At 33.4% G+C, this 27,280-nt stretch overlaps 2 protein-coding genes across 5 annotated transcripts; one reads left to right on the top strand and one right to left on the bottom strand.

The window, feature by feature from the left end:
• Positions 1-222: 222 nt before the first annotated feature.
• LOC124533000 (serine/threonine-protein kinase Tao) lies at positions 223-21,499 on the bottom strand. 3 transcript variants are annotated; one of them, XM_047108154.1, is made up of 21 exons: positions 21,076-21,499; positions 20,819-20,899; positions 18,945-19,174; positions 18,698-18,815; positions 15,695-15,958; positions 15,392-15,514; positions 14,394-14,634; positions 13,656-13,792; positions 12,591-12,664; positions 11,685-11,989; positions 11,436-11,551; positions 10,906-11,076; positions 10,023-10,234; positions 9,229-9,379; positions 8,757-8,869; positions 7,891-8,017; positions 7,007-7,108; positions 6,623-6,757; positions 5,879-6,037; positions 4,868-4,986; positions 223-4,480 (listed from the first exon to the last, which is right to left on the bottom strand). In XM_047108154.1, the coding sequence occupies exons 3-21, from the start codon at positions 19,166-19,168 to the stop codon at positions 4,357-4,359; spliced, it is 3,015 nt and encodes a 1,004-aa protein (XP_046964110.1). In that variant the 5' UTR covers positions 19,169-19,174; positions 20,819-20,899; positions 21,076-21,499; the 3' UTR covers positions 223-4,356. The 3 variants fall into 3 exon arrangements, with proteins under 3 accessions (XP_046964110.1, XP_046964112.1, XP_046964111.1); XM_047108156.1 differs by having other exon boundaries at positions 11,685-11,944; XM_047108155.1 differs by having other exon boundaries at positions 21,231-21,499.
• A 977-nt stretch (positions 21,500-22,476) lies between these two features.
• On the top strand, positions 22,477-26,513 carry LOC124533030 (chromobox protein homolog 1-like). Of its 2 annotated transcripts, none has more exons than XM_047108193.1 (6): positions 22,477-22,625; positions 23,535-23,624; positions 23,789-23,912; positions 24,037-24,183; positions 24,721-24,899; positions 25,708-26,513. In XM_047108193.1, the coding sequence occupies exons 2-5, from the start codon at positions 23,535-23,537 to the stop codon at positions 24,897-24,899; spliced, it is 540 nt and encodes a 179-aa protein (XP_046964149.1). In that variant the 5' UTR covers positions 22,477-22,625; the 3' UTR covers positions 25,708-26,513. The 2 variants fall into 2 exon arrangements, with proteins under 2 accessions (XP_046964149.1, XP_046964150.1); XM_047108194.1 differs by lacking the exon at positions 22,477-22,625 and adding an exon at positions 22,761-22,973.
• Positions 26,514-27,280: the final 767 nt, after the last annotated feature.

Here is a 27,280-nt window from a genome sequence, read left to right as displayed (position 1 = left end):
ACTTGGTTTCCAACTATGATAAATTAATGAGTGGAACCACAACTTTTTTTATAAATTAAATATTTAGCTATTTAGCTGTAATAAACTAATTTTATATTAATATCTAATATAACGAAGCTATAGGGTAAATGAAACAAGACGTACCTTTGATACTTAATACAATTATAAATAGATTTTATTTCATCAAAACAGTTGAGGTATTTTAAATGAATACAACTTTGATTTCCTTTCTATTATTTATTTTCAGTTTGATTTTTTCATTAATAAGATTATATTACAATATAATAATTAATGATAATAATTATTAAAACTACAAGTCGATTGTGTTATTTAAATATATAACAAAAAAAATAAAGAAAACAACAACAGCGCATCGAATGCACCGCGAGACCGCGGACACCCGCACCTTGTCGCACCTCGCACGAGATATTGCTACCTGTCGGTGATAATGACTATACAATGGTAAAATATAAAAAAAATAGTTACAATTTACATAATACGTGATCGCTAACTACGAGTTTGGTACTTCTATAGTATTAATAATATGTCACTCTCGACATTATGGGTGATAAGTGATAACACTCTTAGTCTAACTAGCATGTGGTGGGAGCTTGGAAGAGGGAAACCGATGCACCTACGCTCTACACTTGTACCTCTTGCCGATGCAGCTGTTTGTACGGTATGTGAACATCTTATTTAATATAGGTATTTTAATAGTTGTGTCTTGAATTTTAATCTAATAAATTACTTTTGCACGGCTTAGGTAGAGGCACTACAACAGCGAAAAGCTACGCGCCTAACATTAAGTACCAACCAACTACTGCACTCAAGCTTAGTTACAGCTTACGTTTCAATTCCTTAGTGCTTCGTTTCCAGGTATTGCTGCGACCTTATAAGCGTACAACGGTGGTTATTTATCATCACAAACAACACCGACATTTTTACAAAAAAAAAAATAATCTTAAATATAAAAATATCACTGGACTTACACAACTAATAAAGTTGACAATATATCGGTCTGTTAAATTTCGTTGCCATGTTACAATATTATCATGAGTTTAAATTTCAAATTCCAAAATACAAAAAGACAAATCATAATTGTTCATGCTACACGCGTAATAAATTCAGCTGAATATAATTTTAAAGTATATACGACCACCGCTGCACTCTCTTAAGTGGTCCGTTTAAACATACATACAGTACGGAGACAAGATGGCGAGTCTTGTTAGGCTGTCTACAAATTATTGTCATTAATTTGGTCAGTTCGGGAGGAGGAAAGTGTTGAGGATACGATTGTACACATCGGTACACAATGCCAAACATAATTCCCTACTACAACTATATTTAAAAATGAAAATGAATGTAAAATACTAGTCAATTTTTCCCCAAAATAATTTAGTACCATTGTGTATCGACGTTATTGTCAAAAACAGTAAAATTACTTCAAATATGTTTTTATATATTTATACATCTATTTTTGTCTAAAGTCTCGAATCTTGAAATATCTAAATAATAAACCACTAACAGACTCAAATAATACAAAACGATCACATAGTGTGATGCTTACAAGCAATGTGATATAGGAATAGATAGAGAATACAATAAAAATAATAATTAACTAAATTTGGATAATTATGACTAAAATCGGCGTTAAATTAAATAATAATATGTATTCGTCTATACATACATGACTGGTAAGCTTAGTTGACAATACAACAATGTATTAGAATACTAATTAAAAAAAATAGCACTTTGTAGTTCCCCGCGCGGGGGCGCCACGCGTCGCACTCCAATGTACACAATACCGCACTCGCTCCTTACAAAAGTAACAAACTATGTAATAGTTAATTATATATTATTGTTCTTTATATACAAAACGCCGAGCCGCGCGCGTCCCGCCACCGGTAAGGCAAATTGTGTGTTTGTTATGTTACATATACATATATATTATTATAATATTTACAAAACATAATTAGCAGTCAGTTATACAACATTCGATACACAGCACCTGCATTTTTCATATAATAAAGCGTGTCTCATAGATATTTAAAGTCTAAAAATCATCTAACGCAAGCATAATTCACTTAACATTGGTTCAAATTCCAATATATCTAACAGAGGAAATAAATTCTAGGCCAACTCAAACACTTTTAGTCGCTTTATAAAATAAGTTTAACATACTAAAATATTATGTATAAAAATGGCGCCTAAATTAAAACTAATGATATGAATATAAGAATTTTGACTATCTAATATTATAAATAATAATATACCTCTGTCGAATAGTTACAAGCGTGTGAGGCGCGCGGGGCCGGCGTCGGCGACTACATTCGCCTAATAATGCCTTTTGTCAAACACCTTAAGCGTATACTTTGAGGATGAACATTTCCCGGTTACACTACAAAGTTTACCTTAGAATATCATTTGACGTTTTCTCACGGTATACTATTATGGAATTTTTCAATCTTTACTTATTTGAAAGGGCTCAAGATGAAAAATTGGCTAGAACCCTAGAAACTTACGATAGACTAAATATTATACAAGAATAGATCAAGAGTACTAGATTTATAGTTTTATTCACGACTCCTACTTAGGCTTCGCTCTGTTGTTTTATTGAACGGTACACACGTGGTTGGACGGCCGAATCGTTATCAATTTATTTATTTTTATTATGTCGAATGCATAACCATTGATATATGGTGCTATATAAGTATTGAGTTACGCGAAGGAGCGTTTTTTTAAAACGGTTGCCACGAAATATTTAGATTTTAAAGACAACTACATTAACGATCATATTATCCATCAAGTATGCGGGGAAGTTAATGGAATGTATGGAATCAGTTTCATACATAGCCATGTTATGTCAACTAAATCAACAGAGCCAAGTGTAATTCTGAGTAGAACTTCTAATAAGCGGCTCATTCATACTCACGTCACTGTTATCAATTAACACGCTCTCGGTACACATCGCGAATAAACTTTTATTAACATACAATTATCATTTATTCCTGCACAAATATGTTTCTAATACTAAGTGGTCTTGAACGGCACTAAGTTATCTTTATTCATATTGTATTTCGGCACAGTGCAGGTAAATGCAGTGTAGATTAAATAGCAAATATTGTTACCCAATGTATATATATATCGGAGAATGTGGCGAATTAGATCCATTTTTTCATATTAGCTATAATGTTAAATTTAAAATAATCTAGTGTTAGAAACATACTAATGCTTTCATTTAGAGAATTAATTAATTTGGAGTGCTATAAACTTAATATTTTAATAGTATAGGAAACGCCCTCCCGGACCCTATATATTGGCTAATTTAAATACTGTCGTATTTTTTGGAAGACTTAACTTAAAAATAACAAAAAAATTAAGCAACATATTTTTGTTACTATGCTCTACTTATCTATGTAATTCACAATCATGTGAAAATATCGTCGTAATTTTTTTTCTCCAATTTGTGATAGTTATTGTAAGAATAAATTCGAATGATGAATTAGTAATAACTTTACAAATAAATAATATTTTATATTGCGCGTCGCTATATTTCGTCGAATGAAATGGGAAAGCTGACAAACGGGAGGGCTGGACAGTCTCAGTTATAAAAAAAATGTATAATATGAAATGATGCGCTGTCGCTAAGTGTTTTAAAATATACTCTGACCTTTCCTTATTTAATAAGATTTTTTAATGTTCTTTAAAATATCTGAATCTCATTTGGTTACCTTTTTATTAAAACCTTGAAAATGAAATACATAAAAGTCGCGGATTCAGTTATTAACATTGTGCCTTTGTAAATAAATTTATTTGAGCGATAAAATAATGAAGATGTCAACACTTGTATCTACATCGTATATTGTATTTACAAAATATGGTACAGATCGACTTCTTGTTTATACATGTTTCATCAAAACACCCTCAGCTAGAATATATATTATATTTTAAAATGTATGAAAGCATTTGAACTATTACATATTAAAACCTCATATAATTTGTAAGTCGCCAATGTAAAATGAAATGCAAATCGTTTTTGCTTACTTTTATACCTTATCTTTTTATAGGAGTACTGTTTGTACATCCTAAAGATAGTATAAAACAAATTATGCCTTTAAAAACCACCGAAAAGGTGATCCACATTAATACTATACGCAGATTCCTAAGGGGATTGCGGAAAATCTACGAATAAAGCTATATATTTATTTATAATACTTTCTTTGACAAGTGTCAAAACCTACAGCCACTACTAGCGACAGCGCTAACTGGAAAATGTGTAAGCGTATGTGGTGGGTATGAGAGGAGATCGGGGTGCGATCGTATGTTGAGCGGTATGTCTGTGTGTGTGTATGTGTGTTACAGCGATCCGGCCGGGAAGCTCGCGGAGGAGTTGCTGTGCGCCAGTGACAGCATGGAGCCGGACAGTGACTGTTCCTCTTCGCCGTAACCCTCTCGGCTGCCTTCCGCAATCGCCATTGCGCTGAAATTATTAATTTCGGAAGTAGTTAGATCATTGTTTTTTTTTTTTATGGTATAGGTTGGTGGACGAGCATATGGGCCACCTGATGGTAAGTGGTCACCATCGCCCATAGACATTAACGCTGTAAGAATTATTAACTATTCCTTACATCGTCAATGTGCCACCAACCTTGGGAACTAAGATGTTATGTCCCTTGTGCCTGTAGTTACACTGGCTCACTCACCCTTCAGACCGGAACACAACAATACTGAATACTGTTGTTTGGCGATAGAATAACTGATGAGTGGGTGGTACCTACCCAGACGGGCTTGCACAAAGCCCTACCACCAAGTAAATTGTATAATGTTTTCACCACAACTTTCATAGAAATAATTTCCGAGATGATACCTGAAGCCAAGACGCGCGCTTTCGTTGTCGAAATGTTCGAGCTCACGCTCGTGGCGCTCGTGCAACATGCGAGTGCGCTCGGCACGCTCCGCTACGAACTGCGCGCACTCAGACTCCATCTGGAACGCGGAAACGTTACAAGTGAGTGAAAGTGGCGGCATCGGGGCACAGCTGTAGGAAAAAGAGATTTGTGGCGTCTCGTCGACGTTTTCTTAACGTGATGTTGTAGTGTTTCTTAGAGGATCGTTTGTACGTGACGTACGTATGAATCCGCAAACACATTACCACTCCAGCCACTTCGGCCTTCCTCAATAAAGGCACTATTTATGTTGAAATAATCAATAAAATTGGATTGGATTATATTTTAAGTATTGGGTTGGCAACTAAGTGATTGCCAATTTTGTGGATAGGTGGACTTTAGGCTATTTTTTGTTTTGTGAAAGTGGTCAAAGCACCTAACCTATATTTTTTCTAAATGTTTAGACTTATCACTTTAATTTAGTAAAAATATATATATCGATTAGTGCCTTAGTTTTGTTTTTATCCCAATTAAAAAATAGAAGAACAGGACGTGCACTTCAAACATTTTATTGTATTACTTCCAAAAAGGCAAGAACGCCTTGCAAGCACAAAAGAAGTTATATGCCGTAAACGGAAATGGAGCCTTGAAAGAAAGGCAGTGTCGAAATTGGTTTGCCAGAATTCGTTCTGGTGATTCTTCATCGGAAAATGCTCAACGATCTGGCTGCCCAGTCGAAGTCGATGGTACCCATATCAGGGCCATTATCGATTCAGATTGCACAACACGTCGTGATATTGCACAGAAACTCAATGTATCGCACACATGTATTAAAAATGTTTGGATATATCAAAAACTCGTTTTATGGAAAAAATTCAAATTTTCCTTCTTGTTTGAAATCGGCAATCACTTAGTTGCCAACCCTATAGATTGAGACATTTAACCCTTCAAGATCACCAGATGAAGCAGAATGGGAAATGTATAGCAAGTACCTTCTGCTCGAGCAGAGCGCGGCGTACGGCGACTCGCTCTTCCAACTCGCGCCGCTCGCGGTTGCGCTGCGCCTCCGCCTGCATCTTGCTCTTGCTCTGATATGCCGTCAACATATCCAGCTCGTGTCCGAGCTGCATCTTTAGCTGCTGGCACTCCATCTGGAATTATATTATTATAGCTTAGATTTTAAGCAAATGCTATAGGCTATTTGACTGGTTTTTAAAATCCATTTTATATTATTTAGTAGAGGTTAAGGAATCCAGTAAAAGATGATTTTTTTTTTATTTCTCGTACATATTTGCCGAAAAATATCATATTAAAAATTCCATATTTAAATAACGCGCGAAAACACTACTTGGACAATATGGCGCAGCAATGGGGTCGGTGACGTCACTGTGCTGTATTTTAATCTGTGATACATATAGTAGAAAAGCAAAGTTTACAAGAAAGTGACTTCATCATAAGCCCGGCCAATAGAGAGAGTTTCGTGTCACGTGACAAACGTTTGAAAAAATGCATTTTTATTTATTGATTTTTGAATAAATTAAGTATTATTTTTAAGTTTCGTTAGTATATAACCATTTTTAAACGCATAATATACACTGATTACAATAACTCACAATTTATTTTTCGCATTGTCAAATAGCCTATTATTTGACATATACTTCCAATTTGTTTCGTTTCGTAAATACATCTAATTTTTAATAAATGCTTTGCCAGCAAAATTATATTTATGAACTTACCATCTGGCTTTCATCGAGGCGTACAGTCTGCTTCTGCAGCATCTCACTGATGCTCTGATCATACTGTTCTCCAAGAAGCACAAGTTTGCGACGTTTTTCATCTTTAAGCGATTTGATTACTTCTTTTTGTTGCTCCTAATAATATTAAGATATAGTCATTAAAATATTTGTTATAATTTAATCTTTAATTTTAAACTTAGATATAGCCGAAACCAATTTAAATGTAGAAATAAATAAATAAGCAAGTTAAAAAAAATAATGACTGTGATTGAAATTTTTCAGCTATTTCAATATAGCTGAAAAATTCCAATCACAGTCACACAATGTTTGGCTTATTAATTTCATAAAAGAAATGTATTTGGTAAAGTAGTTGTATTTAATCACCTTAGGTGTCATCTGCAATATCTGCGCTTTGAGCGCTTTGTACTGGCGTGTCTGAATCTTGCATGTCTCACGGAACTGCTTGCGTATCTGCATCTCTTTTTGCTATCAAAGAAAAAAAAACAACGTTTATGATTTTGGCTATTTTTTTTAATTCGAAAATATAAACAACACGTGTATTTAGTACATACATAATACACGTGTTGTATGAGATTGTAGCACTACGGTGTGACAATGGCTTAATTCATGACAAATCGATTGGTGTCTCGTCTGTTCATGTCACACTAATGAATGGGAACAGTACAGTACAATTGAAAAACGGAGGCTAAGAAGAATAGATTCTACCAGAAATGACAGGTGGCACAAGATATTGACGCCAAGCTTTTGAGGGGCCAATGGTCTAAGTTTGTCTTACTGAAAAATATGAAGGAGGCAACTTGGGGACAATTGTACAGTTGTTAATGGGCGAAGCAGAGTCGAGATGGCCCAGTGGTTAGAACGCGTGCATCTTAACCGATGATTGCGGGTTCAAACCCAGACAAGCACCTCTGTTTCATGTGTTTAATTTGTCTTTATAATTCATCCCGTGCTCTGCGGTAAAGGAAAACATCGCGAGGAAACCTGCATGTGACAAATTTCATAGAAATTCTGCCACATGTGTATTCCACCAACCCGCATTGGAACAGCGTTGTGGAAAATGTTCCAAACCTTCTCCTCAAAGGGAGAGGAGGCCTTTAGCCCAGCAGTGGGAATTTACAGGCTGTTTTTGTAATGGGCAAGTTTTGACCAATGCTTACCAAACTTTATGATAAATAAACTACGCTAAAAATTTAGATAGTTGCCAAGCAAGATACGCTTTACTGTTGTAATTTCAAACACAACTTTACCTTCAAACTCTTAGGTTGCTGTTTCAACTGAAGCGCGTGTTTCTTACGCAGCTCGTGTTCGGCGCGCTGCATGTAGTCGCGTTGATTGGCCAACTCCGTCGCATGCTGGTTCGCCAGTTGTTCCTCCCTTCGTGTATACAGTGTTACAATAGGGTACTTTAGGTACTATATATTTACAACTATTTACTTTCGGTATTACATACGGTACTATAAATTATGAAAGTTGATAAAACTTAAAGACTTTGAGTCATAGAAGCACATTATTACTTTATTATACTAAATTAAAAAGTCGTTATTTTTAATCTACATGTCACGTGACCCAAAACACGAGCCGCCATGGTGTGACGTAAGTGCGGCAAATACGGTCAGTTCAGTGTGAAGTTATTAACTGTTAAACTATATCTATCAACTATTTAACTTTAACTTCAATGATTTAGTTTAACATTAAATAAAAAAAAATCAAAGTAAATTTTATTTGTACGTATTTATTTATTAAAATGCACATCGGTTTTTGAACAGCAGAATGCCGGTCGTATTTATGAATTAGGACTGTTATTTATACAGGTGTGACATCACCCAAATGACTGACATTGTTTTTTTTATAAAAAGTTTAAATTTTAATTTCATTTTCTGGCAAGAAAAGGTGTTTATTTTGCCAAAATATACTTTTTGTGGCTTTTTGTGAGGATGTACAACATTTTGAAGTACTATATTAAACACCGTAGAATACCCTATTTTAATCATCTTAATGGCTCCAAATTCAAATGCCCCATTGATATTTCGTAATACGAATTAAATTTACCTATATTATTTTGATATAAGGCAATTTTTTTTTCATCGAATGATGGAAATTACTTTAATCTTACCTCAGTGCATGCACGCCTTTCTGCTGCCTGTACTCCAGCTCTTGTGTCTTTTCATGATGACGTAACAACATCGCATGTGCCTGCTCAAGCTGCGTTTGTCGCTTGTTTAGTTCCTACAACAACTTCTATAAATTAACATACAATTTCCGTTGGAAAAATTAATGTCAGTCAGAGCACCTCAGATACAATCAAGAATGCAAGACATTTAAAGTAATGTTTTAGTTACAACTGATGAATCGTGGTACTAATTTTGTTTAATATAGTCTACCCGTGACCACGAATACTGCACAGTGCTCGAAACGTCGGGATGTTTAAAAATAATTAATATACGCGATTCATCCGTTATAATTAGTTTTATTTAAATTTGTTTAATATGTTATCACGTTTTGCATTTTTGAATCTTTAGTTCATGTGTATCGCTAACTAACAGGGCTTCCATCCTAAGGTGTGGCTGAGGCCTCTCGAGGCGTACCTCTCTGAGCAGTTCCTGCTCCTTGTGGTGCAGCGCCAGCATGCGGCGACGTCGGAAGCGACGCAGCTCGAGCTCGAGGTACTCGCGCTGCGACCGCACCAGTCGCGCCTCTTCTGCCGCTTCCGCCTGCTTCAGATTATCCTTCTGGGACCTGATGAAGATCAACAGATATATACTTTAAAACGAGATATGTCACTGACACAATTATTTAAAATGAAACACATTTTTTGTCTTACAGACAACTCTGAAGAAAAATGTACTGGTTTATACAATAGGCTATTTGACAATGCGAAAAATAAATTGTGAATTATTGTAATCAGTGTATATTATGAGTTTAAAAAAGGTTATCTACTAACGAAACTCGAAAATAATATTTAATTTATTCAAAAATCAATAAATAAAAATGCATTTTTTCAAACGTTTGTCACGTGACACACAACGCTCCTGATTGGCCGGGCTTATGATGATGTCACTTTCTTGTAAACTTTGCTTTTCTACTATATGTACCACAGATTAAAATACAGCAAAGTGACGTCACCGACCCCATTGCAGCGTCATATTGTCCAAGTAATGTTTTCGCGCGTTATTTAAATATGGAATTTTTAATATGATATTTTTCGGCAAATTTGTTCCTTAACCTCTACTAAATACTATAAAATGGATTTTAAAAACCAGTCAAATAGCCTATTAGACATTGTACTGAATATTACCACGATGCTATGTCAAGAATAGCATTATTTTCAAAAGATTTAATGAAACTTAGTTAATAAAGTTAACTCAGTAACGACACTTACTGTAACGTAGCATCCCTCTGCCTCTTAGGCGTGGCGTCGTCCATACTGAGTTCCTTTTTCCATCTCTCCTTGTTAGCCTTGTACTCGCGCTTGCGTTGCGTCTCGAAGGCCTTCCGCTCTTGCTCTTGACGTGCTGTGATATCCTTGATGAGTTTCTTTTCTGCTGCTGTATTTTGCTTCGATTTTCTCTCAAGTTCTTGAGCATGTTTCGTCTAAATAAATGATTTTGTTTTTAGGTATATATTTTTATTTAAACAAGCAACATACATATTTGCGTATTATTAGTACTCGTATTTGGAGTTTTACTTCAATATAATATAGAGAGTTCAGATTAACAAAAATGTTATTCTTGAATCTACTTTGAACCTTTGATTCTTAATATTGTAAAGACATAACAGACTGTCTGTTGTCCATTTCATAGTTGAACGAGGAAAAAAATGCTTTAAATAAACATGACATTAAGATTTGTTTAGTAGGAGAACAATTAATGTATTTTTTATTTAATTCGGTAATTAAAGGCAGATTATTATAATTATTCATGATATACAAAAACAGAATATATACTTGGTGGTAGGGCTTTGTGCAAGCCCGTCTGGGTAGGTACCACCCACTCATCAGTTATTCTACCGCCAAATAACAGTACTCAGTATTGTTGTGTTCCGGTTTGAAGGGTGAGTGAGCCAGTGTAACTACAGGCACAAGGGACATAACATCTTAGTTCCCAAGGTTGGTGGCACATTGACGATGTAAGGAATATTTAAAATTTCTTACAGCGTCATTGTCTATGGGTTATGGTGACCACTTACCATCACGTGGCCCATATGGCCAACCTATACCATAAAAAAAAATAAAAATAAAATACAGATATCCAAGCGGCTCTGACCTGCAGACGCTCCAGCTCCCGGCAAAGCTGCTGCAGCAACGAGTCGTACTCGCGGTCGAGCTGCGCCTTGTGCGCCTCCACGTCGGCCTTGCAGCGCTCCTCCAGCTTCAGAAGCGCCGCCTGGTGTTCGCGCCGCATGCGCTTGTAGCCCGACATCTGCTCGTGCATCTCCTGCGAACACAAACTCGTTTATAGCAACAGAATATTTGTTATTTTGTTACTAAAGATCACAGGGCGACTATGCCCACCACGGTAGCAAAGACGGAGAGGGTACCGCTGGTTTTTTAGTGGGTAAACCCGGCGTACTTGGGCGCACTCGGCGTCCAGGGCTCCGGGGAGTCCCACACCCCCCCCCCACTTTCCATCACGTGGGGGAAGCGCGTAATGCGTTTTTCCAGCGAGAGAAAAAAACAAAAAAAAAAGGGCGACTATGCCTTTCGTTCAATGATATTAGATGTAGACATTATGTGCAAATATCGCTTAACAACGCTATACGTATACTATCGTTAAATTTAATAATGGCTACAAACCTGATTGTGTTCCTTCTGTTGTTTGGTCACGATACTGGTTGTTCGTATCGTGGCAAAGTTATTCGCGCCGTGCTCCGATACCAGAGATATCGCAGCCGAAACGTTGTTGCTGACACCTAAAAATGAATGCATAAATATTTGTTATAAATGGTAATAATGCAGGTTGTCAAAATAAACAAATCTCAAAGAAAATGGGCAGTATCTTCAGTCTCTGATTTATGAAATATATTAAAATAAAATGTAAATTACCTCTATGCGACTGCCGGCGCTGAGTGTTCCTGTTATCGTCGCCGCTATCTTGCTGCCAGGTTGAAGGTGCGTTCACATACTCCCTATACTCATTGGCCTGTTTCTCCCTCTCTCTTTCCCTCTGGGCCTCTCTGATGGCCTCCCTGTTCGCGTAATCGTCCCCATAGTCATCGCACAAGGAATCCCTGTTAGCGTAATCCCGAAGCACTTCCCTATTGACGTAGTCGTCGTGCGAGCCCGGGACGGGGCTCTCGCTCTCTCTGCGTATGAAACAGCAACATAAGTAAAGCCAACGCTTGCGAGCTCTGAAAGGAAGATTGCTATCTAATGCGTGAGGTGCTGCCAGTGATGGGTCAAGCGTGATGATACAGGTCCGATCGGATCATACTTCCGATTTCATCTTAATAGAGATTGCGGTAGTAGCATTGGTGATAAAAATAAAGCAATAAAAGCAAATTACATAAAAGTATAAAAAAAGGTGTTGATGTCAAGATATAAATAATGTTGGTGTTAGTGCAAGTGAATTGGCATTATAGGTTAGAAGTGTCTCCATTATAAATAGAAAATTGTTTGAAAACATAAAATATATACAACTGCTGTATAGATTATACAAAGTGTTCAATAAAATTGATAACAGATCATTATTTACAATTCTAGTTAATTACACTATAATTAATTATAAATTAAGTTTTTCTAGTTACTCTACTAAGAGTTGAAGATACTTTTATTATATCATAAATTTACTCAAGATCAGAGTAAAGATAATTTCAAATATACTTTAATAACATAACCTGCAAATAATGACTGGCTTATTGGCCAAGATTACATAACATTTTGTTTTACAAGGTCAAGCAATTGTTCATTTATAATGGATGAGTTCATGTAAGGGTGGATACAAAGTGATACCTGGCGGAGTGAGCTGGTAGGTGGTTGTATTGCTGATATTGCGGCTGTTGCTGATTTTGGTGGTTTGCATTCAACTGGAAGAATATATATGTTGTCAGATTTGTATTTGTTTCGTGATGTTAACAATTAACAAAATAAAAAAAAAATTTAACGAAATAATACTTATAAAGTATAAAACTTTCAGATTATTATTTTTTATACTTTAACCCTTACAATCAAAGTCGAAATACATTTCTTGATGTATATTAATACAAACCAAAATAATATCGAATTTTAAGAATGAAATCTTACATAAAGGATCTCAATCTCATAATTTGATTTATACATAAAATATGTATTTACATATTAAATGGAAAAATAAGATATCAGCCACTGATACGACACGGAATGTCAATTACAAAATAAATCCTTCATATATTTTGATTCTTCTTGCTGCAAGATAACAAAATCAAATCGATATCATCAAAAACTTCTACTTTTTTTCAGTGTCATGATCGAAGGACTAGTAATACACAACTTAAGCTGTAAGGTAGACTTGGATATTGTTCTCAAAGTTCGACACTGAAGATCCTACACAAACAAAATTACGTACAATAGAGATTAACTGAGCGGGGATTATGAGCAATTTATTATTCTAGTTATTAGTCTTAAATAGGGATAATTGGAAAATAATATAGAATGTAACATTACAACAACAACAACAACAGCCTGTAAATTCCCACTGTTGGGCTAAAGGCCTCCTCTCCCTTTGAGGAGAAGGTTTGGAACATATTCCACCACGCTGTTCCAATGCGGGTTGGTGGAATACACATGTGGCAGAATTTCTATGAAATTTGTCACATGTAGGTTTCCTCACGATGTTTTCCTTCACCGCTGACCACGACATGAATTATAAAGACAAATTAAGCACATGAATCAGCGGTGCTTGCCTGGGTTTGAACCCGCAATCATCGGTTAAGATGCACGCGTTCTAACCACTGGGCCATCTCGACTCATATCAAAACAATATGTGAATATAAAGTACAAATTTATCATAGACACATTATGATGAGCAGTGTAACGTACGGGGTGCGGCCGCCGGCGCAGGCTGCCGGAAGACGAGCTCTGGCTGGAAGCGCCCGCCGCGCTGTGTTCCGACGTGGCCGAGTTGGACTTAGAGCTGTCGCCGCCCGACCGCTCCTCCGCCGTCTCCTCGCTGTCGCCTGGAGGGTACAAATATCTTTAGATAATCTGTCACGTGTTAAATCTAGAGGATACGTTCAACAAATACTCAATTCAAGGGTTCCGTAGTACAATTTATTGGATTTTAAATTAACATGGTTATTTTTATTATTAAAGTTATTAATTTCAGGATATTTACAATGTTTTTTATATTTGTTTGGTGGAGCTCGATATTTCGACATTGTCTACGAATGTCTTGTTCACGAGACTGTCGAGTCTCACTAAACACAAACAAACAAAAATAAAAAAGATGGTAAATATCCCGAAATTAATAACTTTAATAATAAATAAATAAATAAATATGAGACAACATCACATACATTACTCTGATCCCAATGTAAGTAGCTAAGGCACTTGTGTTATGGAAAATCAGAAGTAACGACGGTACCACAAACACCCAGACCCAAGACAACATAGAAAACCAATGATAATCAACATTGACTCGACCGGGAATCGAACCCGGGACCTCGGAGTGGCGTACCCATGAAAACCGGTGTACACACCACTCGACCACGGAGATCGTCTATTACTTTAATTACAATGTATTGATATCTAAATGAATTAACAAAAATGTAAACTCACCAATAGCACTCTCATTGTCAGCGTCGACCATGAGAATCTTCTTCATCTTCCTGTAGTTGAGATTGTCCAGGTCCCTGACGGCCGCCTTGGTGCGCTGTATGAGGTCGACGAGCACGTTGGGCGAGCGCGGCCGCGTGATGTACGGGTGGGACAGCAGCTTGGTCGACGACGGACGGTCCTGCGGATTCTTCTGCATACACGCCTCCACGAAATATCGAAATGTATCCGTCCATTCTGGCGCCTAGAAATTATTTCATTTTATACACATTATTGTAAGTCAAGAAATTGAATACATAAAACATAAAGCTTCTACCAAGAAAATTATTCGATATAAACCTATAGTACGACACAAATTAGATGTAGCATCGGAAAATGCAATGGAATGAAAAGAAAACCGATTACAGCCGATTTACACAACCAATAGAAGTAGCTCCCTATCGCGCCGTTCGACGCTATTCGTCGCTATAGATTCACGCGTCAGAGAAAGCAAGTGCATGTAAATTGACGCGTCAAATTGACAAATATAATAGGTTATGTGATATTACAAGTTATTACATTTGTGCAAAGATCATATTCGCAGGAGAAATAAATATTGATAATTTGGGATCGCGTATTCAATTCGGATGTGATCGGTTTTACTAATTTTGCCGATGCGACATCTAAGTTGTGTCGTACTATATATAGGTGCTGATTAATTGAATTAAGTTTCTTAAAAGCTTGTATATATAGATAATTTTATTAATATATGATGTAAATATTGTCTAGTATGTAGGTATCACATGTAACAAAGAGAAAGAAGACATTAAGAAATACAAATTGATTTTGATTATTTGTAGTCTTCTAAGAGGCAAAATGCATATTATGTTATTTGAATGGGTGCAACTTTTTTCAATTAGTAATTAAGTATTAAAAAAAAATTACAAGGCCTTATCGTCGTAATAATATGAGAACTGTTCGAGCTACATAACATATTATTAATTGAAAAATATCAAACCAACCTGTAACGTAGGTGAATCGTTTTGCGCGATGTGATAGAGAGCAGACATAGCATTCATGTTGAAATACGGAGGTTTCCTTTCTGCTAATTCAATGCACGTTATACCGAGTGACCAAACGTCCACCTATAATATAAAAAAAAAAAAAAAAAACATTACTAATATCGCTGCTAAAAAGTAATTGACAACATAAATAAAAATGAAATAAAATTAAAACAAAAGATTATTAAGTTATGATAAATTCCGGTAAGTTATAATAATAAAATATAATAATACATAAGATATGATAATGAAAATCACGAGTACCTTTCCATCGTACTGGCCCTCATCCATCGCCAGGATCACCTCGGGTGCCATCCAGTACGGCGTGCCAACGAAGCTGTTCGCGGGACACTTTATACTCGCACTGCCGAAGTCAGCCAGCTTCACCGTTCCGTTCTCGGTGAGGAGAATGTTACCCGCTTTGATGTCGCGATGTATGCGACCCAGGCTGTGCAAGTACGACAACCCGCACACGACGCCCTCGCATATAGCTGCTATTTCTTCCTCGCGTAATGGCCGTTTATGGACCTGGTACAAATAATTTACACATAAATATATATTCTTTTATTTTTTTTAAGGTATAGGTTGGTGGACGAGCAGATGGGCCACTTGATGGTAAGTGGTCACCATCACCCATAGACAATGACGCTGTAAGAAATATTAACTATTCCTTACATCGTCAATGTGCCACCAACCTTGGGAACTAAGTTGTTATGTCCCTTATGCCTGCAGTTACACTGGCTCACGCACCCTTCAAACCGGAACACAACAATACTGAGTACTGTTATTTGGCGGTAGAATAACTGATGAGTGGGTTGTACATACCCAGACAGGCTTGCACAAAGCCCTACCACCAAGTAAACCAAAATAATTAAAACTATCGGAAAATTTTATTAACATAATTCAGTTAATATTTAGTGAATTCGAGATTATATAATTATTCGAAATAATGCAATGGCTAAAACAGGTGAATCTTATCCGAAGTTTATGCTTAATTTGTGTTCAGGACAAGTTATACTTTATTCAAGCAGGCAATTCTGAACTGCCATTTTAATCGATAATAAATCGATTATAGAATGTAAACATTGTGAGCAACAGGAGTATGAATCTTACAAGCTCCCCAGGAACCATTCGAATAGCGAATAACATAAGTAGACCAGACATAATAAGGCTGTTCCTTTAACTTTAACTTATGTCATGACTTTAACTTAATGACTTTAAATCAAACAATACCATTATTTTAATAGTGTCCAGCGAAACATACGAGTATTATAGCTAGTGTACGTTCATTATAAATCCCATTACAGTTTCTTTATTATTAAATATGAGACAACATCACATATATTACTCTGATCCTAATGTAAGTAGCTGGAGCACTTGTGTTATGTAAATCAGAAGTAACGACGGTACCACAAACACCCATATCCAAGACAACATAGAAAACTAATGGTAATCTACATCGACTCGGCCGGGAATCGAACCTGGGACCTCAGCGTGGCGTACCCATGAAAACCGGTGTACACACCACTCGACCATGGAGGTCGTCAAGTGATTTAAAACATTGATGATGTAATGGACGTGGTTTAAAAAATAAATGTATGATCATCGCCTTGTTGCGTTTTGATAAGATTTCTAGTTCGTTATTGACATTATAATGAACTGGTCATTAACTACATATTCTAATATTTCGTTAATTACGATAAAAACATCGATAAATATTGTTAAACTCGATACAATGATAAAAGTTAATTTTATTTGATTTCAATTAGAGTTAACAATTACAATAATAGATTAAATAATATAAAAGCAATTTTTTGAATATTTTTCATGTAGTAGAATATTTATGATATTTAAAAAGTAATTAAATACAAATTCACAATTTGTCGTACTTATTATTATCGATATTTTTACGATTTAATTTGTCTAGAACATAAAATACATCATTACATAAACAAGAGCATTATTTATGATTGTCTTCATAAATTCCGACATATTATTATTACATATCCTTCAAATTAACGTGAACAAACATTTAAAAATATGAAATCAATTAAATATGCTTCGATGTTTGACTTTTGCTACAAATCCTTAGCATTTTAATGGTTTCCTGTGATTAACAAACAAGTAAAAAGCACCAATGACCCCCCTAGGTCGAAAGCTCGTCGCTTTTCCGGTGTCGAGTAAACAGGAAATATTTTTACATTATAACACTAATAATTATGTAATTAGCATTTTATGCGTGCGTCGGCATGCGTCTTGCATTAATTACTGGGAAACCGATAACGATTCTTGGCACTTGACGTTTATATGGTTTAAGTTTTCCGAATAATAAATTAACAAAAGAATAATGTTACACTAAATTTACGAAAATTTATTCAAAATATTGAAATTTATCTCTGAAAACGGATTGAATATAATTATGAAATCTCCTCATACGAAGATGAGGTGATCGGGCGCAAAACCAATGCCTTTACGAGCTTTCCGAGGCACGGTCGCATCCCGCTATCCCGAATCGTGATAGCGGATTAGAATTTTTTGTCAATATAATCTAAATTTTTTTATCAGCGAACGATTTGAACCCAAAATCTTGTTAACTGCAACTATACAAGTTAGCGAAAGCAGTTATATTATACAAATCTTTATAAGTTACTTTTTCGAATAATATCACAGATGAATCAATGTTTCAATATCAGTTATCTGAAATAAGGTGGAATTTTGATAAGCACGTCGATGTGTAATATCGACTGATAATGTGATATTAGAGTCGTAACAGTTGACTCTGATTGGAAGATGACTCAAAAGCTCCAAGCCGTGTATAATATTATGTTCTGTTAAATCACGTCTCTTTCTCAGAAACATTAATGACCTCATTCGGAAATTGCACACATTTTGAAATTGCACTATCGACGTCGCGAATTTAAATATTATGCGAAACATTTTCACCAACTAAAATTTAAAGTTGGATTTGATAAATGTAAATATTTTTATGGTTAAATAAACGTATTTCAAATTACTGGGCTTGGAAAAACTTATATGTTCATTTCCAATAATATTTCAATAATTTGATTTTTAACAAAATAATTTCAATTTTTATTACTTACCCAACTATTAGCATAGTACATATCAATTAATTTCTTATTTAGTAAATAATTTCAAAAAACCTAATTCATATATAATTAGGCAATTACATTGTATACAGATACACATAAAAATTAATAATAACACATAAACTTAAATTATTATCTTTAAATTATAGTATAAATTTACCTCAATAATATCCGAGGCTGAGCCAACGCAGTACTCCATAACTAGCCATGCTGTATGCTCTCTTTTGTAACATCCTTTATATTCTATGGTGTTAGGATGTTCCAACTGTTTTAAAAATCTAGGAAAAAGATTAAAAGTTAATTTATAAATTCAATTTATTTGTGAAAATTACTTTCAATTTCTGCAAAGGTAAACTAAATATTTATGGATAGGAAAATGAAATGAAAGGAAATAATACTGAACTCACTTGATTTCTTTTAGGATGTCCTGCCATTTTTCTTCACTTTGCTTTCCAAGGTAGGACATCTTTTTAATTGCAACAATCTCTTTGGTGAGATTACACCGGGCATAGTATACCGCACCAAAGGATCCATGGCCAATTTCACGTAAATCCTCAAAGATCTTCTCGGGGTCATGTTTGCTGAACAATTCTGCTATGTCAGGGTCCTTCAGACTGCCCGGACGTGGCATTTTTATCTGTAAAATATTATTTTATGTTGTAACTAATTATTATAATATATTAAGAAAAAAAAACACAAAGGATCATTTATCTATCTTTCTATGTATCTAAAATTAATTAACTACAGAACACAAATACCTTTTACATATACAGCCTTGTTTAGAAATATTATTCATAACTTTTTCAGTTAAATACTGATCTCTTATTTTGACATTCAAATAAAGCATTTATAACCTAACCACTCTCTAAACATTTATATAGGTATAGCCGATTTATATTTTTGACCATAACAAATAATTATATAATCATATAAATAAAAACTATTATTCAGGTCATGTGTCTAGAGTGTCATTTTAGTAACTATGTTATACTATGTGGATTATGTTATTTTATGTCAATATAATTTTCCTTCTTTATCTGCTTACTAAAGAACATAAATATAGATAATTTTTTACCCAAATAAAAATGTCTTTTAAGGCTAATAGCTTACTATTAGTCAATTTACATTTAGTGTCTACATTAATATACTTATGTTGGTTACTTCTAAGCATTTAAACCAGCCAGGGGCACCACCCACGTGAATATGCTAATATTATATAGTCTAATTATAATATGGACTAATAATTTATACTCGACAAACTACCAACATTGTGATTTATTAACATGATAAATGTATCTAAGCCTATCTATGGAAATCATTTTCAAATACAATATTAATAATATAATTAGTAAATGGATCTATTCATACTATTTATATACAAAGATTTCTAACATATTTTAATACAGTCAAAATATATGTTATTTGAAAAGATAATTGTTAACAAAATATTAAAGATTATACTGACCGCGACTCAGTATGTGGTACAGACTTTAAACTCCTTTTTATATCAGAAATGGTACATTTCAAATTAAATATAGTAATTTTACACATACATAAAACCATAACTTATTTGGTTAACTACACATATTACTAAAACAAGAGTATTGAGTGAATGCTGAGTGATGCCTTGGAAGATAATCAAAAACTAATGAGTGAATCTTGTGGATCCATGTTCAATAAAGACTTTCATATTAGCTCAAATTTTTGATATTTAATTAGATATATGATTATAGAAAGTTTCTGATTTATTATTACTTTTTGCACTATTTTTATGTAATTAAGTTGAAATGCAGTATGAAATTTAATACAGTATGCTACAATACTAAACTAAAAATTAAATATAATTATAATAATATTGTAATGTAGTGTTAGATTTAAGATTATTTTTTTAAATAATAAATGTAATAAAAACAAAAACGTAATAAAAATATCCTGCAAATATTAAAGGAAATATGGATAAATAACAAAATCTAAATTAATCACAAACTGGTCTCCCACTTATCTATAAGTAATGGTATGGCAAAATATTGAAGTTAGGAAACAATCAACCTAAATTATTTCGAAATTTTGTTATTATCACTTGAATAAGATGTATAATTGAATTAATCACTATTTATTTTAGAGTTAATTATTGATTTCAAATATCTAAATTACATGGAAAGTAATTAAATAACTTTAAGTTTTAATGTCAATGTTACGAAATTATCACTTAAATGTAAAAAATGGTTCTGTCCTTAATCTATATATACGCTTAATATTAATCAAGACAAAATCATCCTACTTGTGCCAGCTGAGAGCCGGCGGTGTCCGTCAGTTAATTAGAACAATTCTACTGCCTCGGGCCATCCTCCGCACCCGCTATCTGCAACAGTCGGAAACGACACAGATAACAGACCACGCCAAAAATTTACTAGTATAATTTCTTTTAAATTAAAATTCTTTAAAAGACACAAGTTACGCTAAATATCAAACAATTAGTGAGAAAGAATCTCTTATAATCTAATTAAATGATTTCTGCTCAGTCTGAGAGCAACCTACCTCAGAGCATCCACGATCTCAACCCAATACTGATGCACTTCGTAAAGGGCAGATACTGCCACGAACTCCTTTCACATTCATTCATAAAAATATCAGCCGATATTACCCTTAACGAGGGTTAGAAAAGAGAATATTGCGAAATACTTGGCACTTACAATACAAAATTTCGCCTCAAAATGGCGTTGGGGTAAAGTATGTGAAGATAGCTTTTTGTTTTATAAGGCACACACTTAATGGTTTTCCATCACTTTCGGCACTCACTTACTAAACGTGTAATCACTTTTTATTTATGATACGCATTTCATATTAGCGATGACTTGAAATTTTATTGAAAACTATTTACAACTTTCCCGTACTGGAAAATAATCTCTCTCAATGACTTCAGTTCGAGGCGCCCTCTTTTGTCTCATATTGAGAGTTTGACATGTATGTTTTTTAACAAGTAATGAGTATTTATTTAATTATTCCTTCAGTTTTTAGGCCATAGGATAAGAAGTTTATACATTATGATTTTATAAATTTATTATTTTCGAAAACATACAAATAATTAATAAATAGATTTTTATTTAGTAATTCATTCATATTTTTTTCGTTTTATAAGGAAAAAAAATACACGATATTATAATATAAAGTAACTGTTCATTTACTGAAATATTCTCCTTCCAATTTACTATTTTATTTAAAATGATTGTTTATTGATATGCTACACTACCGCTTCATAGGTGTTAAGATTTACATGAGGTGTAGGCATTAGGACAGACCTTTGTCGGTTCTATTTTTTCAGAATCAACCAACATACTGAGCTTACTAAATATTTTAAAGTGTAATTTATGATATTTCTTAAAGTAATTATACATTTTTGTGTCAATATAATTTTTATAACGCTAGTACCACACTAAGTATATATCTTTAATAAATATATTTATTCTACTACTACACTCTCAATGCAATCAACTATAATACATTGTGAACATATTAATTACATAACGCGCAAAAATTCATCGTTTAAAAAAAGTCTGCTTTGTACCTGGACTATGAACTATTGTTATTAAATATAATATTATAAAAATAATGTGGTATTTGTTTAATTACGGCTTCAAAATATTTAAAACATCAATAATCTTAGAATAAAATTAAATAATTCGGCGCAGATGGAGCAGTAGCACAAGACGATGAAGTATTGTTTCATTTGAATTCATTTTTAAAGTGGGAGACTTTAAAAATGAATTCAAAACTGTCGTTTTTCTCTTACAATCGTAAGTTTGAACACTGTTTATTCACCTTAAATGTACTATGCCTATTCTATTATTCATGAATTTGTTTATATTTAATTTTTACTGGTAACATAAATATTTATTAGGATCTCAGGTCAGACTGATTCAGTTTGTTAGGAAAAATCATAACATAGTAATTCAAAATATTGACTCTGTAGTTCATCTATAGTCTATACCTGGATTCAGGAAGCGAAGCGATCGTTGATATAAAATAATAGTGAATGTGTTTTGCCGGTTAATTTGTTTGTAGTAAATATTTTTGTATATAACTAAAAGGTAAGTTAAACTTAGATATTTTATGTTTAAAATACTTGCTAAAATCTGTGTACTTGTTTTTAAGCTGAATAGTACAAATGTTCTAAATATACGTAAATATTGGTTAGCTTCATGACGATAGAATCAAAATGGCGGTAATTTATTAGATGTCTTATGTACAATATTCTATTAATTCTAAGCATTGTTATTATATGTGATCGTTTATATCGCTTTCAATATTGATAATCAATCAGATTTTTACTTCAAAATAATAGCTTAAATTCTTGGCCATCGTAATTTATGCCGCTGAAAGAGAATTACCGGTGTTGTTGTTCATTTTTGTTGAGCTGACCACCTTACGCTCAAAAGGTTAGTTTTTTGAATGGTCGGTAAATGTATATGTATAGCAAAGCGTTTTCAGAAGAATCAACTAGAAAACTTTAATAAATATTAATTTTTAAAGGCTGTACATTTTAACCGCAATTTTCATTAAACTGTAATCTGGTGTTGCGTTTTCAATATACTAGTAACTGGCTAACTGGCCATATGAGATGACAATTACTTTTAAATAATAGAGTTCCAAAATAATCACAGGATTGTATATTACACTTATATGTTAACAAAAAACATTTAAAATGCCCTATTGACTGCAAATATGAGGTGACGTTTACTTAGGAACCCCTGATTGTTTTTTCAAACCCAAATGAATTTGGCGAATTGCTGCTATGTTTTCAGGATGCAAAATGTGTTTTGCATTTGGGCAGAGTTCTCTTTTCTAGTTTGCTGACTCTCCCATAACAAAAGACATTGGTTGTCTTTTAAATAAACTTGTATAAATTATGTAAATATTAATTATATATATGACATTAAAGTAGCAATAATATTTCAGTGCTTTTTTTTTTTTTAAATATTTTAATTTTTTTTATGCAGATGGCGGAGAAAAAGAAAGAAGGTGAACCTGAAGGTGAAGAGGAATTTTCTGTGGAAAAAGTATTGGATCGTCGTGTAAGAAATGGAAAGGTAAATTTATATATATATTTAACACAGCTTGTTGCATATATTTCAATAAAATAAAACATCTATCTATATATTTTCATATCTTATCTCACCTTAGATAATATAAAAAAATCCAATTCCAACCAACTGCTAATTATACCTTAATTTGATTTATGTGTACATTTAAGGTGGAGTACTTTTTAAAATGGAAAGGCTACAGTGATGAGGATAACACTTGGGAGCCTGAAGAAAATCTTGACTGTCCTGATCTTATTCAAGCCTTTGAAGAAGCTAGAAAGAAAAAAGAAGCAGGTGAATAATAATTTGTATATTATTTTATTTATATATAATCTGACCCAATGCAAGACTCTTGTTTGGCTCAATAGAGGAAAAAAGAAGTTTTCAAATTGCTAATTCTATATCAATATTATTTCAGAGGGAAAAGTTAGTAAAACTGACAAGGATTCAAAGAAAAGAAAATCTGCTGCAGCAACACCTGATCTAAAAGGGGCAAAAAAAAGCAAAAGTGATGACAAGAAAGCTTCCGGATTTGACCGTGGCTTGGAACCAGAAAAAATTATAGGTAAAAAAATTATAACATATGGTTTAGGTAACAAAATTGTATCAGTTCATATTAAAGTAGACTTACCAATGCGAATTATTGTCCAATTGGAATCTTTTAATAAAACAGGATGTCTATGTCAAGCAAGGCAATATGTGCAAATGAAGACAGTTATTGAAACTATTGTTAATGAATACAAAGTATTTGCTAGATAGGTCTACGATATAAATAACAGGTATTTAGGGCAATATTGGTATTAAATATACTAATAAATAGACCTACTATAATGGCCTTCAGAATAATTTAAACAAGTTCCTTGTTCAAATAGCTGACACAATAGTTTAATAATAACCAATTAATAAGTTAATTCTTATGTTAATAAAGGTAACTTTGGTTAAAAAATAAATAATAAACATGAATGATAAGAAGAGTTAATAACTTCAATTTGTTTTATGTATACACTTTACTACATTTGGCAGTGACTAAAATGTTATTAATTTATTTATTAATGTACATTGAAAATTTTGATATTCTAACCAATATATTTCTCACTTTCAGGAGCGACAGATAGTAGTGGAGAGTTAATGTTCCTCATGAAATGGCAGGGCACCGATGAGGCTGATCTGGTACCGGCGAAACAAGCAAATGTACGATGTCCACAGGTTGTGATACAGTTCTATGAAGAAAGGCTAACGTGGCACACGCCCGCAGCAGATGAGGGCACTAATGATGAATAGGTAATTTTTACTGTATTTCTCTTTTATATATTTTATTATTTTCAAGTCATGCTATGCATCGATAATTTAAATGAAACAAACTCAGTTTTTTAATAGGTTATTTGACTATGCGAAAAATAAAGTGACAATCATTGTAATCAGTATATATTATGAGTTCAAAAATGGTTATTTATAAACAAAAGTTGAAAATACTTGATTAATTCAAAATGTATAAATAAAAATGCATTTTTTTAAATGTTTGTCATTTGACACAAAACACTCCTGATTGGCCGGACTTATGATGAAGTCACTTGTTTGTTAATTTTGTTTGTCTGCTATATGTACCACTGCCTTGACTTGCCTGCAGTATATTGCCCAAGTAGCGTTTTCGCGCGCTATTTAAATATGGAATTTTTAATATGATATTTTTCGGCAAATATGTACTATTCTACAGTTCCTAAAACTCTACTACACAACATAACATGGATTTTAAAAACCATTCAAATAACCTATTATATGCAGAATAATAATAGTAAGTGTGTTATTAAAATCAGATTTACTTTATTTATGTAGTAAATTTTTTTATTGTTTTTTACATTTTAGCTTATTTTTTGAAAAATTGGTTTGGCTTGAAGATTGGAGTAAAAAACATATAACTTGCTGCTAAAGAGGATTATTATTTAATTCAATTCTTCAATAATTTGTCTTTTTTAATAAAATAAATGAACAAATCAACAATGGAAATGAAGTGTTCCTTAATTCTAAATAATAAACAAATGAAGTTGTGATATTAAAAAAACCTATTATTTTTGTAACATTTTGATTTCAGGTATATCATTCCACGAAGAAAAGCTAATAATGCAAGATACATTAGTTAAATAATAGCAAGTAAATAGTTTTTTAAAACAACTTTTTGGAGTTATAACATTTTTAAGCAATTAACTTACATCATTTAGGTTGTTTTTTTATCTCAATCAGTGACAATATAATTTTAATATAAAAAATCTTCCGTTTCTTTTGTGGAAAACATGATTATAAGAATATTAGACATCTAAAATATATAGATATGATTACTAGTAGAGCTGGATCAAATGTGATTATAATACATTTGAAATATAATAAGTGCAAGTGTCCACTTTTATATTGTTAATAAAAAAATATATAATTTTATATAACAATTGGTCTTTGGTACTAGAAAAATTGACTATAGCTTCAGTTTCTTTAAGTATTTAAAGATTTTCATTGACATCTCACTGTTAAGTTTAAGAAACATTAAGGGGTAGAAGTAATATAATTTGGAATTATTGTAATACCACTTAAAGTTACATTTTAAGTGCTCATTTAGTTGTAAAGAGTTGATAGAGCTGTTAATATGGAGCTCGTGTTAGATAAAATATTGAAAATACGCATATGTAACAATACGTGTTAAGTATTGTTTTAATAATCAGTTCTATGAAATTCATAGATGATACTAAAAAAATTGTATTGTACCACAATCATCAGAATAAGTTGTGCTTGATGCTGAGTTGTGTTATGAATGTAAAAAAAAAGGTAATAACAAAAATGGTAAGTAAGGATTTCGATGTAAATGTATTGATTTAAGTGTACAGGCAATATAAAAATGTTCGCCGAAAAGTGTTTTTTTTTTTTTGTTGTCCATACTCTTATAGGGTTTAATTATTAGACGTTTGGTAGTAGATAGACGTAATCGATCCATAACGAAACTTTTTGATTAAATTCGATTCACTGTAAATTATATCAATGTGGTTAATTTTCTGTTAGAGTTACATAAAAAAATAAAAGTTTACATAATTTTTTTACGTTACGTTACATTATTTTTTACTCTAATAACAAGATTGTAGAAAGGATAAAATCGCAGAAATAGTAATATGACGTAAACAAGCGCTTTTTTTTTAAAAACCCGGATTTGAAACGGTATCTTTTGTAGTGTCAGATTCTCCTGCGAGGAAACTGTAAGGGATAACCTGTAAATTATAATTTAGCATCACAGCGACACTCCATAGTATCTGTCCTACCATTTCATTAGAAAACCTTGCCTAACTGATTCACGGTCTTGGCAGTATAAAGCCGAGTTACTACCTAAAAGATAGTAACTAGGCACGGCTTTGTCGAAAACCACTCTTCGTCTTTCGGCGTGACGTAGCAGAAACCATGTACAGCTTCGCCTCACTTTCTTTTTTTAGATACAATGACAATTTAGGTTGCATTAACTGAGGCCTCAATATAGAGGCTAGCGGGATTCGAAGCACGGAGTATTACTGGCCGATCTCAGGTTGCCCGACCAGTATTTGCAATCCGTGCTTAATGGCGACCGGAGGGAGGATCCAATTGCGATTTTCAGAGGGGTTCGGGTCTTCCCGTGGAATCGACCGCAACTATTC

Source organism: Vanessa cardui, chromosome 10, assembly GCF_905220365.1.
Source record: "Vanessa cardui chromosome 10, ilVanCard2.1, whole genome shotgun sequence".
In the NCBI taxonomy this organism is placed as follows: Eukaryota; Metazoa; Arthropoda; class Insecta; order Lepidoptera; family Nymphalidae; genus Vanessa; species Vanessa cardui.
This window is presented reverse-complemented; position numbering and strand designations above follow the sequence as displayed.

Coding starts and splice junctions, on each gene's coding strand:
- LOC124533000 (XM_047108154.1), bottom strand. CDS start 19,168: ATGCCACGTCCGGGCAGTCTGAAGGACCCTGACATAGCAGAATTGTTC. Junction 13,793..14,393: donor TGACAATGAGAGTGCTATTG/GTGAGTTTACAT, acceptor TGTACCCTCCAG/GCGACAGCGAGGAGACGGCG. Junction 11,077..11,435: donor AACAGAAGGAACACAATCAG/GTTTGTAGCCAT, acceptor TTGTGTTCGCAG/GAGATGCACGAGCAGATGTC.
- LOC124533030 (XM_047108193.1), top strand. CDS start 23,535: ATGGCGGAGAAAAAGAAAGAAGGTGAACCTGAAGGTGAAGAGGAATTT. Junction 23,913..24,036: donor TAGAAAGAAAAAAGAAGCAG/GTGAATAATAAT, acceptor ATATTATTTCAG/AGGGAAAAGTTAGTAAAACT. Junction 24,184..24,720: donor GGAACCAGAAAAAATTATAG/GTAAAAAAATTA, acceptor TCTCACTTTCAG/GAGCGACAGATAGTAGTGGA.